The sequence below is a fragment of the Octodon degus genome, unplaced genomic scaffold, assembly GCF_000260255.1.
Source record: "Octodon degus isolate 3935 unplaced genomic scaffold, OctDeg1.0 scaffold00092, whole genome shotgun sequence".
Classification (NCBI taxonomy): Eukaryota; Metazoa; Chordata; class Mammalia; order Rodentia; family Octodontidae; genus Octodon; species Octodon degus.
Genome location: NW_004524668.1, coordinates 8,836,078 through 8,846,552, shown reverse-complemented (window position 1 = coordinate 8,846,552; position 10,475 = coordinate 8,836,078). Strand labels below are relative to the sequence as shown.

Sequence of the window (10,475 nt, the reverse complement as noted above, 5' to 3'; positions counted from 1 at the left end):
CTGGGGTGGGGAGGAAGGTAATGGAATTTCTTACCCGTGTCCTGGCTTGCACAAGATAAACTGCAGCTGACACTTTCCTGTGTGGCCTGTTGGGCCCTTTGTTGGGGACAGGGCCTGAGCTTTGCAGACTCTAACTCTCTCTTTGCCTTCTTTTCCAACCCTAGGGGCCTCCCGAGGGTGAGCCCATGCAGCCTGCACAGTCTGCACAGCCTGCTGCACCTGTGCCACCCTGCAATCCCTCCCAACTCAGCCAGCCTGGTCAGCCGCCTAGTAGCAAGATGCCTCAGGTTTCCCAAGAGGCAAAGGGGACTCAGACAGGAGGAATCGAGCAGCCCCGCCTCCCAACTGTACCTGCAAACAGACCACCTGAACCACACACCCCCCAGGTTCAGAGGGCACAAGTGGAAGGCAGTCAGACTTCCTACCCCTCCCCTGTGTCTGTCTCCATGAAGCCGGACCTCCCAGCGCCTTTGCCCACTCAGACTGCCCCAAAGCAGCCGTTGTTTGTTCCTACAACTTCAGGCCCCAGCACCCCACCAGGGCTAACTCTGCCACACACTGAAGTCCAGCCAGCCCCCAAGCCTGATTGTTCTCCACACTTAACTTCCCAGCGATCTGTGGATATGGTCCAGCTTCTGAAGGTGAGCACGGGCGAGGGCTGGACCCCCATTTCCCAAGCTGTGTGCTGTGTTCAGTGTCCTAAGATTGCCCAGTTGACCTTGCCCAGCTCCCAGTTCCTCAGCCACGAGCTTACATCTGCTTTGTTTCCCTGTGAGCAGAAGTATCCCATCGTGTGGCAGGGCCTGCTGGCTCTCAAGAATGACACAGCTGCTGTGCAGCTCCACTTCGTCTCTGGCAATAATGTCCTGGCCCACCGGTCCCTGCCCCTCTCAGAAGGCGGCCCCCCACTGAGGATCGCCCAGAGGATGCGGCTAGAGGCCTCACAGCTGGAAGGGGTGGCCCGAAGGATGACAGTAAGAACTTCTGGGCCCCTGATGAGCCCTTAACACCCTCCGGAAAGGCAGTGTCCCCTGCTGTCTCCTGGTGAGGGACAGTCCTTAAAGACAGCAAAAGGCACATTGAGTGCAACAGTCATCTCAGAAATCCGGGTTTTAATGGACTTATCACTCTGGTTTGGGTGTGGGCTGCTGTTTGGTTAGGAGGTCACTAACCACTGGCATCTCTGCCCCAGGTGGAGACAGATTACTGTCTGCTGCTGGCTCTGCCTTGTGGTCGTGACCAAGAAGACGTCGTGAGCCAGACTGAGTCCCTTAAGGCTGCCTTCATCACTTACCTGCAGACCAAGCAGGCAGCAGGGATTATCAACGTTCCCAACCCTGGCTCCAATCAGGTTGGTCTAGCATGCATGGTGTCATGTCCTGCCCCCCCACCCCACCCCCTGTGGTGTGTATACAGGAGGGGCTGGTCTATGGCAAGTGGGAGTCGGGTGGCACAGATCACTAGCAGGAACTAGGGGCCTCCAGCAGCTCGTGGAGGAGGTGGATAAAGGGCATTCTGGATAGAGGCAACCAGCATTGTGTGAGAAGGGATCTGGGGAGCAGCCAAGGACCTCTCAAGCCTGGTGGCATGGGAGTTCAGGACATGCATGCATGGTGGGGACACTGCCCTAGACTGGATGTCTGCCTCTGGCCTATTGGAAGCATGCTGGGAGAGGGGCGCTGAAGACAGAGGGTCCCACTTTCTCTCTTGCCCCTTCTCCAGCCTGCCTATGTGCTGCAGATCTTCCCGCCTTGTGAGTTCTCTGAGAGTCACCTGTCCCGCCTGGCCCCTGACCTCCTTGCCAGTGTCTCCAACATCTCTCCCCATCTCATGATTGTCATTGCCTCTGTGTGAGCCACTGGACTATCACCACCTCAGGGCATTTTCCCTGAGGTTCTGCCGGAAAAAAAAAATGAACACCAGACTATCGAGTCAGGCAGAGGAACAGCTACAGAGGGGACAGACCCCACTGCCAGACGCTGGCCTCCGTGCCTGCCCAGCTGCCAGGGACCGACCTCCCTGGGCGGCGGTGCTGCTGCCTTGTATGTTTACACGACACTGTTGCCAGGACATGCCACGACTGCAGGGCTCACAGACACCTTGGGGCTGGTTTCTCTTTTTTGAGAAAAGAAATAGGGCCGTGGAATTCGTTTTTGTTTTTAAGAAACAAGAAAACAGGACTGCCTTTGCACTAAATTAGTGACTTGGACTTTTGCACAGTGAAGACAGACTGTGACACTCTTGACAGATGTCTTGGTGTGTGAACACGTCAGATGCTAATGCAGGACTCGACTCGGAACTTCTGCTGAAACCTTGGGGTCAAGGAACATTTCATTGGGTTTTTTTGCCCCACCTCCTCTTCCCTTGCTCATTGGATGTGTCAGCTTGAACTCCTGCTGCCACCACCTTTGACTTACCAGGATGTACAGTTTACAGTGGAACAGGAGCAAACACATGATTTCCTTCCTTGGTGGGATATGCAGAACTTGGGATGTGTGTATATATAAATATATAATATATATAAATATATATAATACTGACTTAAAAATCAAAATTCCCCGACATACATTTTTTTTAATCTGTGCCAAAAATGTGTTTTCAGAGAAAATCTTATTTTCATACTCAGACTTTGTATCGTCACTCATTTGTATAAGTGCACTTCATGACAGCACGGGCGTGTTCCCGCGATGTAGAAGTGTCACACAGCACCTGTACAAAGACTGGCCAGCCCCCTCCTGTGACCTAGACCTCTCCAAACTTCCTAACACTTATTAATTTATGAAACTGTTTTTCTCAGCGCAGTTTTGTTTTGTGTGTCCATTGGATTACAAACTTTATTAAAAAATATAAAACACCTCGAGTGTGACTGATTTCTGCTTGGTGGGAGGGCCAGCATGCATAGCACTCACCTCACCTTGGTTTTACCCACCCTCACTTAATCCTCCCCAAAAGATCATTTCATCTTACACAAAGGATCCTTTTGTTGGAGATAAACTTCTAACACTTTCTTTTTCTTTGTTTGTTTTTTTTTTTTTTTTTTGCGGAACCAGGGATTGAACTCAGCCCCTTGTGCTTGCCAGGCAAGCGCTTTTTCCACTTTTTCCCCGGCCCCTTTAACGTTTTCTAGTGTCCTGCTATATGCAGGTCAGCGTGAAACTTCCAAGGACCTGATTGACTCCGAGGTAACCCAGAAAGCACTTCTGCCTTCAGTACAGTAGGAGACGCCCCCTTGCGGAAGCCTTTCCCTGCCCAGGCACACAGCCCTGTGCCCCCGGGCTTCCTACCTGCTAGGGCTTGAGCTTGGCACCGAGTCCCGCCCCATCAGAAGTGTCTCACACGGTGTGTGCGCGCGCTTGCAGGGTCTCACTACACGACTCAGACTTGTAGTGATCCTACTGTTTTCTGCCCCCCCCCCCAGTCCAGGATTATGGTGTGTGCCACCACGCCTGGGCTCCATCACTGGTTGGGCGCACCCAGGGGCAGGGCCAGTGCGGCATTCAGTGCCAGGGATCAATCCCTTGGTCTCTGTTCTTGCCCCTTCTCTTCCCTGTATGATGCCAGTGGCTCTCAAAGTCGGGAGCCCGACATCCTGGTGCTCCTGGAGGTCGTTAGCCCTGTACCAGCTGCCTGACGGCAGAAGTGGGTGCCTAAGCTCCCCACACCTGCAGGGACATAAATTAGTTGGCATTTTCCCTTGCAGTATCAACAGGGCTCCTACAAATGTACATACACACATGATACAGCAGTATCACCTAGCAAGGAAGGGGTACAGCTGTGTGCAGAGAGCTGTTGGGAGCAAGGATGGACAGTCCTGCTGCAGAGCTCCCTCAGCCCACAAAAGTGCCCCAATACATCCTTGTGTCTGGAAGGTGGAGACTGGATCAGGGCAGGTAAGTATTCTCAGTGGAAGGCTCTGGCAGGGTTAGCTGAAGCCAGAGCAGAGCCTTCCTGCTTCATTCTCCAGGCCCAAAAGAACTCCCCAGTGGCCTGCTGGACCTGGCACAACCCTCTACCTACCTTGATCCTCTGGATGAAAGCGCCCTGGAGCCAGGCCCGAAGCAGCAAAAGGGGGCAAAGTCACTGGGGTCCTGGTCTGGGCTTAGTTTTGGAGGGAGCCCAGTGTTGTCTAGGGTGCCTGGCTCTCCGGGGGTAGTGTGGGCCTCTCCACTGACCTCCTTCCCCAGCTGTCTAGTCCCCTGGGCAGAGGAAGGCAAGATCACAGCAGTGCTCAGTGGGGAGGACATGCAGGCCTGGGCCCGTGGAGCTGCGGTCCCAGCTCAGATGCTGCCACTGCCCTACTCAGGATAGAAGCCTGGGCAAAGACATGTCTGCAGCAGGGACAGCAGGACTCTTCCAGGCTGGTTTTGAACTGTGGAGCTCTTCCGTCATAGCCGTATCTGCCAGCCCTCCCATTCCCCCAACAGGGACCTATAGGCAGCATTAGAAAATAATCAAATTTATTCTCTAGGGAATGGGGCCACCCTTCTCAGTTCTAGGGTGCCATCCACCACCCTTAAATAAAAAGTCAAAGAGGAGGGCCTCCAGTCACTCAGCAGGCGGTGGACACTCAGGAGCTGCAGGAGGACTCTCAGCCGAGGCAGGCTGGCCCTCAGCTCCATCCCGGGGGCGGAAGACCAGTTCTCCGGCCTGCAGCACCTGCCCAGCTGGCCAAGTGCTGCCTGGCCCATACTGCTGGTAGAAGTCCGCGTCCGTCTGAAACATGACCAGTGCCTGGGCTGTGTGGATCCGAACATGCTGTGCCAGACTGTTGGCATCCAGGAATTTGTCCCCACAGGAATCACAGGCATAGAGGATGTGGGTGTTGGGGTCTGTGGAGGTGGAGGCTGAAGTCAGGGTGGGAAGGGCCCTGGGTCCACCTGTGCCCACACCCTGGGTGGCCTATCTCACCTTCTTCCTGCACTTGCTTCACTGCTTTGCTGATCTCCGCTTTCAGCACTTCTGTCTCATCGGCTGTCACTGCTGCCCCCACTGGTACCACTGTGGGCAGAACCAGCAGGCCTGAGGTGAAGGTCACAGTAACCACCCCACTGATGCCAGCCTGAGGAAGGCTACCTACAGCTGCCCTCAGCTGCCCAGCACCCGCACCTGTGAGCTGAGTGACGGCTGTTGCTGCCAGTGCCTCGGTGGCTAGTGTGACCATGTCATCTACAGTGACCACGCTGACCTCACCGCCCTCCTCTGGCTCCAGGATTTTGATGCCCGCCTTGCCCTGGTGCACAGTCTTCACATGGGAGCGCAGGTTGTCCACGCGGTTGAAGCCGCGCCCACACTTGTCACACAGGTAGGGCTTCTCTCCTGGTGAGGAGGCAAGGTTCGCTCCTGCCTTGGGGGAGGGCAGCCGGGGTGGCGGTGGGAGGACCTCCAGGCCTCCACTTCCCCAGCAGCCCCATCTTTTCCAGCAGGAAGTTCTCTGGGGCAGCCACCAGAGCTGACCAAAGCCACCAGGGACACGTGTCACTCTGGAGCGCTAATGAAAGGGTCTGCATTTGGACTCAACTGCCTCCAAGGCTGCCTTCCTGCCCTCACCCAGGGAGGGGCTGTGGAGGATGCAGCTGGGCAGGTACTACTCACCAGTGTGGATGATGATGTGCTTGGACAGGTCCCCTACGTTCACGAAGGCCTTGCTACACACGCTGCACTTGTGGGGCCGGATGTTGTCGTGGTGGCGAATGTGATTGGCCAGCTGGCTGGACTGCACGAACCTAACAGCGCAAGGGAGGGGGTTGCATTTACCTGCCCTGGAGAGGGGGCCGGGGAGCAAGCACCACAAGGGGGACGGAGCACCTCTTGCCACAGCGCTCGCAGACGTAGGGCTTCTCGCCAGTGTGCTGGCGCACGTGGGCTATGAGGGAGCTGGCCTGCGTGAAGGCCTTGCCGCACATCACACATTGGCATGGCTTCTCACCTGGGGATGGGGGCAGCAGAGGTGTGAGCTCCTGCTCCTCCTGGGCTCCCCCCAGCCCTCAGGTGTTGAGGCCCGCTCACCCACCCGTGTGGATCCGGACATGCCGCTGCAGGGCACCGGGGTCAGCGAACTGCCGCTGGCAGTGGATGCACACATAGGGCTTCTCCCCACTGTGGATCCGCAGGTGCCGCTTGAGGTTACCTGTGGTGAGACCAAAGGATGCCTGGCATGGAGCCTGAGGGCCACAGGGGTGGGAGAGGGTGGGAAGCCTGGGTGGCCTGGGGCCTACCTGAGGTGGTGAACTGCTTCCCACACTCTCGGCATTTGAGGGGCCCATCTGCAATGTGGATCTTCAGGTGGGCTTTCAGGTTCCCCACCTGTGGCAGGCAGGGGGCAGAAGGGCTAACTCTCAGGTCTGGCAGGTTGCTGGGGATGGAGCCATCTCCCAAAAGCAGTGGAAGGTTCCAGGTCCCCATAGTGACAGGTAAAACACACCCACCTAATTCCTTGCGGGCCAAATGCCACCCTGACTCAGCCTGCCCTCCCTAGTTGCTAGGCAGGATGGTCGTGAGCACCACCTGGGGGAGTCAGGCTACAGACAGCAGGGCTCCTGAGGACAGGGCCGCGTCTGCTCTCCCTGCGCCCACTGGACTCCCATGCCTGGCTCTGGGCAGGCTGCACACCTGATTGAACTTCTTGTCACAGTGTGGGCATTTGTGCTCCTTGTTAGTGTCGTGCGTCTCCAGGTGGCGCATCTTGGACGTGGGGTCTGAGAAGGAGCGGCCACAGTAGTCACACTGGTAGGGCTTCTCACCGCTGTGCACCAGCTGGTGGCGCTTGAGGTTGCCCGAGGTGGTGAAGAGCTTGCCGCAGTCCTCGCAGCGGTAACGCGCCTCCCCCGAGTGCCGCTTCTTGTGCAGGTTCAGCAGGCTGATGAGCCGGTAGCTCTTGCCGCACTCTTCACAGCCATATGGCTTCAGCGGGCTGGTGGCAAGAAAGCAGTGGACAGGGAAGGGTGCTCCCTGGTCCCAGGAAGGTGCCTGCAAGATGAGGGAGGCTTGAGGGGCAGCTACCTGTGTGTCTTCTCGTGGGCCTTACAGGCAGCAGGGTCGGAGAAGGCCTTGCTGCACTCTCGGCATGAGAAGGGCTTCTCGCCAGTGTGGATGCGGATGTGGCGCTTGAAGTTGCCCGTGTGCGTGAACTCTTTCCCACAGTCCTGTGGCACAGCGGGACGGGGCGTGAGTGGGCTGTGGGGGCCGGTCAGGTGGGAGGGGAGGCACCACCTGCGCCCCGCACCTCGCACTTGTGGATGACGGAGCCATACGCCTTGGACTCAGTGCGGTCCCCATAAGTGCCAGAGCGCAGGCTCCGGGCCTCCACGCTGAGCTCCTGTCCCGAGTCCGTGCCCACAGACTCCTCGGTCTCCTCAGGGGCCTCTCCGTTCTCCAGCCGTGCTCCCTCCTCCTTGACCTCGGTGGGCTCTGAGTCTTCCTCCTCAGGCTCTTCTCCTTTGCTGGCTGGCTCTACCTTCATTTCTGCAAAGAGCCAGCAGCACTGAGGTGCCTGGGTGTGCACTGAAGCCACTCCGAGGTCAGGCCCAGTGGATCCACTTCACCTCACGCAGCCCTCCTCTACCTGAGTGCCTGGTACAGCTCCAGTGAGGTCTGGGAGTGACGGCCCAGTCCGCCCCCAGCACTGCCAGGGAAGGTACCTTGGGTCTGTGCCCTAGGGATTCACTACTTGGAGGATGCAGGTTTGGGCCTCAGTCAGCTGGAGATGGGCACTTTGGGTGCTGTGGGCAGCAAGACATAACCTGCACGGTGCCTAGAGCTTGGCAGAAGCGGAATCTCTGGGACTGTATCAAGATGCTTTAGGACTCAATTAGATGCTCCAGATTCAAGGAGAAAAACGCTGAAGTGAACAGCGACTCCAAGTGGGGTTGGCTGCAGGTAGCGAGGGGAGGTCAAGTGGCAGCACACACTGGGGCCCTGGGAGGAGGTACATCCTAGGATTGGGGTTACCTTGCTCTGAGCTTTCCGACATGGCAGCCTCAGCTTCTGCTGCAGCCATGCTGCTCGTTGGGTCTGGCTTGAGCTCCACAGGAAGGGGCTCCCGGGGGGCATCGGCCTTCTCTGTCTGCTCTGCACCTGAGGCAGGGTGGATATAGGAGGCTGGATTGGGACCCTCTGTCCAGAGGCTGATGGCTCTCCTAGACTAGGCCTCTGGTGGTGGTTGGAAGAGATGCCTCAGAACAGACCATGGGGCTGCTGTCTATGAGTGTGGGCACTTGGGCCACGCACCTCCCTGTTGCTAGCCCCGCACAGGTGGCCCTGGGGCCCAGGCTGCTGGCAGGCACTGGGATGGGCCTCTCACTTACAGCTGCCCACCTCCTCCACCAGGCAGCCAATGTATTCAAAGATCACAACTCACCACTAGCTGTGCTCTCGGCCTGGCCACCCCGCTCCTCTTTAGGCTCTCCCGCTGGGCCTGGGGGTACACTGCTTCCAACTTGGTCCAGCCTGCTCAGTGTGGTGGCAGCAGCCTTTTCTTTGGTTCTCCTGTCACCTCCTGAAGGTGGAACAGGTGAGAGCTGCCATTTCCCATCAACTGCCTACCATCTGACTGTGGAGAGGGGGCCTAGAACCTTCTGGGTCCCCGCTGCAGATAGGTATGGTCATTGGTTTGTTTGCCGGACACATGAGCCCCAACTCCATGTCTGGCTGCCACTGGGAATGCAGCAGTGGCATTTCCTGCTTGAGTGGGGCATGCAGACTGGTGAGGAAGGCCTTGCATGTGCCAACACACTCAAGAGTCAGTGCTTAGAAGGAAAGAAACTCAGTCCTTTGAAAGTATACAATTAAGAGACTGCCACACAGGGTGTCTGCGGGCTTCAGAGGACATCAGGAGAGAGGAAGGATGCTTTGGAGAAGACAGCTGTGGCAGGGGTAGAAGCAAGCCCTGCCCACACACACACACAAGCAGTGATGTGGGCGCAGCCCCCCAGCCTATGCTGTGGAAAGGTAGGACAGGAGCAGGCACCAGGACCTTTCTCACATGTAACCTCAGCCAGTCTCTACCAGCACCTCCAGGAGGGGGAGGCAACAGAGGCAGCCCGAAAAGTCAGAGGCAGGGCCCTCCTCAGAAGTCTGGAACCACCTGCTCAGAAACAGCTTACAATACGCTTACCTTCTGCAGCTGGGACCTCCATATTCTCCCCAGGGCTGGTGACTGGCTCATCAAGTGACTTGAGGGCGTTGCAGGCCGTGATGATGTCCTGCATCTGGAGGAAGCTGGCCACAGCCAGCACATCATCCACATTCTCAGGGCTCAGGCTCAGCTTCGCTGTGTACATGAACTCCAGCACTTGCCCCAAGCCTGCCAAGGACAGGGCAACCATCACAGTCCCACCCGAGGGCCAGGACCAGCAGCCTGCTCAGCCCCTTTCTCAGCAGCAGGGCTGGGCCGCAGCCAGCTGCTAAAAAGGAGGATGTCCACACAGAACGGAAGGTGTGAATGCCATCCTGCAAGAAGGGAAGGCGTGAGCATGTCTGCATGCACACCCTTGACCTGGCTGCTGTGCTGCATCCCTGGAGGACACTTCAAACTGCAAGTCCAGCACTTCCTCTGCGCTTTGTCACCAACTCCCTACCTGACTGCCAGGCCAGCCACCTGACCTTGGTGGGTCGCAGTCTCCATGCCTATAAAACGGGAGATCATTCCCTTGTACTGACTTCTCACGTGTCACATCATTCCGGGTCAGGAACCCAAATCAGGACCGGCATACCCTGAGTCCTAACTGAACGGCCTAACTCCAGCCGTTTCCTCACCATCGCCCTCACTGTCCCCACACTCTTGCTCAGCATTGAAGCAGTGTCTCCAGGGACCTGACCCACTCTGTCCATACTGACAAGGCTTGTCCTGTATTCACCATAGCCTGAAGCTTACCAGAGCCTTTCCATCCAGTGCTTCCAGTCAAAAGAGGCCCCCAAAAGGTGGCAGGAACTTTAGTACATGCTCAGGACTTGAGACTTGCATAGGAGGCCGGGGGCACCCTGCAGCCTGCAGGTGCCACCCTGGGGATCTGCATGGCTAGGGGCCACCCAGAGCTTCTGGCCTCAGCAAGCTTGCCCTGGCCCCAGGGGGTACCTGCCGCCGCGTTACTGATGTCCAGATGCACCACATCCTTCTGGTCCACGAAGAGCATCTTGAAGTACTCACTGCAGGCCGCCAGCACTGCCTTATGGGCCTTAAAGTCGACACCATCCACCACAAAGGTGCAGTCACACAGAAGTCCCAGCTGCCGCTGCTGGTTCAGCTGCTCCAGGACATGCTGGCTGTGCTGGGGGAAGTCCATGGCTGCAGAAAGCCAAAGGGCCTCTGTCGGCACGGAGAAGGCATGCCAGTCTGCCTCACCTGTCAGCCCCAAACTCCCAGAGGAAATGCGAAGCAAAGACAGGGAGAATTAAAACATGGAGAAGCATTTCAACTCCCGAAGAGCAGATAACTCCAGACACCTGGTACAAGTCACGATGGACCAGCAGCTTCTAGA

General features: G+C 57.2%; 2 protein-coding genes across 7 annotated transcripts in view; one reads left to right on the top strand and one right to left on the bottom strand.

Annotated features, from left to right (window-relative positions):
* Positions 1-2,854, top strand: part of Spen (spen family transcriptional repressor) — a 108,122-nt gene extending 105,268 nt beyond the window's left edge. Inside the window, exons 12-15 of the mRNA XM_004637769.2 lie at positions 165-641; positions 780-974; positions 1,193-1,351; positions 1,723-2,854. Of these exons, the coding sequence (XP_004637826.1) occupies positions 165-641; positions 780-974; positions 1,193-1,351; positions 1,723-1,854 (963 nt within the window). The 3' untranslated portion in view covers positions 1,855-2,854. The remainder of the gene's footprint in view (positions 1-164; positions 642-779; positions 975-1,192; positions 1,352-1,722) is intronic.
* A 1,592-nt stretch (positions 2,855-4,446) lies between these two features.
* Positions 4,447-10,475, bottom strand: part of Zbtb17 (zinc finger and BTB domain containing 17) — a 32,240-nt gene continuing 26,211 nt past the window's right edge. For 4 of the 6 annotated variants that reach the window (XM_023722569.1, XM_023722566.1, XM_023722568.1 and 1 more), the window contains 14 exons: positions 10,073-10,282; positions 9,113-9,301; positions 8,357-8,494; positions 7,948-8,073; positions 7,223-7,461; positions 7,000-7,142; positions 6,610-6,910; positions 6,216-6,303; positions 6,011-6,127; positions 5,806-5,926; positions 5,593-5,723; positions 5,107-5,340; positions 4,909-4,998; positions 4,447-4,829 (listed from right to left, as the gene is read on the bottom strand). In XM_023722569.1, the coding sequence (XP_023578337.1) occupies positions 4,546-4,829; positions 4,909-4,998; positions 5,107-5,340; positions 5,593-5,723; positions 5,806-5,926; positions 6,011-6,127; positions 6,216-6,303; positions 6,610-6,910; positions 7,000-7,142; positions 7,223-7,461; positions 7,948-8,073; positions 8,357-8,494; positions 9,113-9,301; positions 10,073-10,280 (2,409 nt within the window). In that variant the 5' untranslated portion in view covers positions 10,281-10,282 and the 3' untranslated portion in view covers positions 4,447-4,545. Of the gene's footprint in view, positions 4,830-4,908; positions 4,999-5,106; positions 5,341-5,592; positions 5,724-5,805; positions 5,927-6,010; positions 6,128-6,215; positions 6,304-6,609; positions 6,911-6,999; positions 7,143-7,222; positions 7,462-7,947; positions 8,074-8,356; positions 8,517-9,112; positions 9,302-10,072; positions 10,283-10,475 lie in introns of those variants that run through there. The other 2 variants (XM_004637701.2, XM_004637702.2) reach the window with 2 other exon arrangements.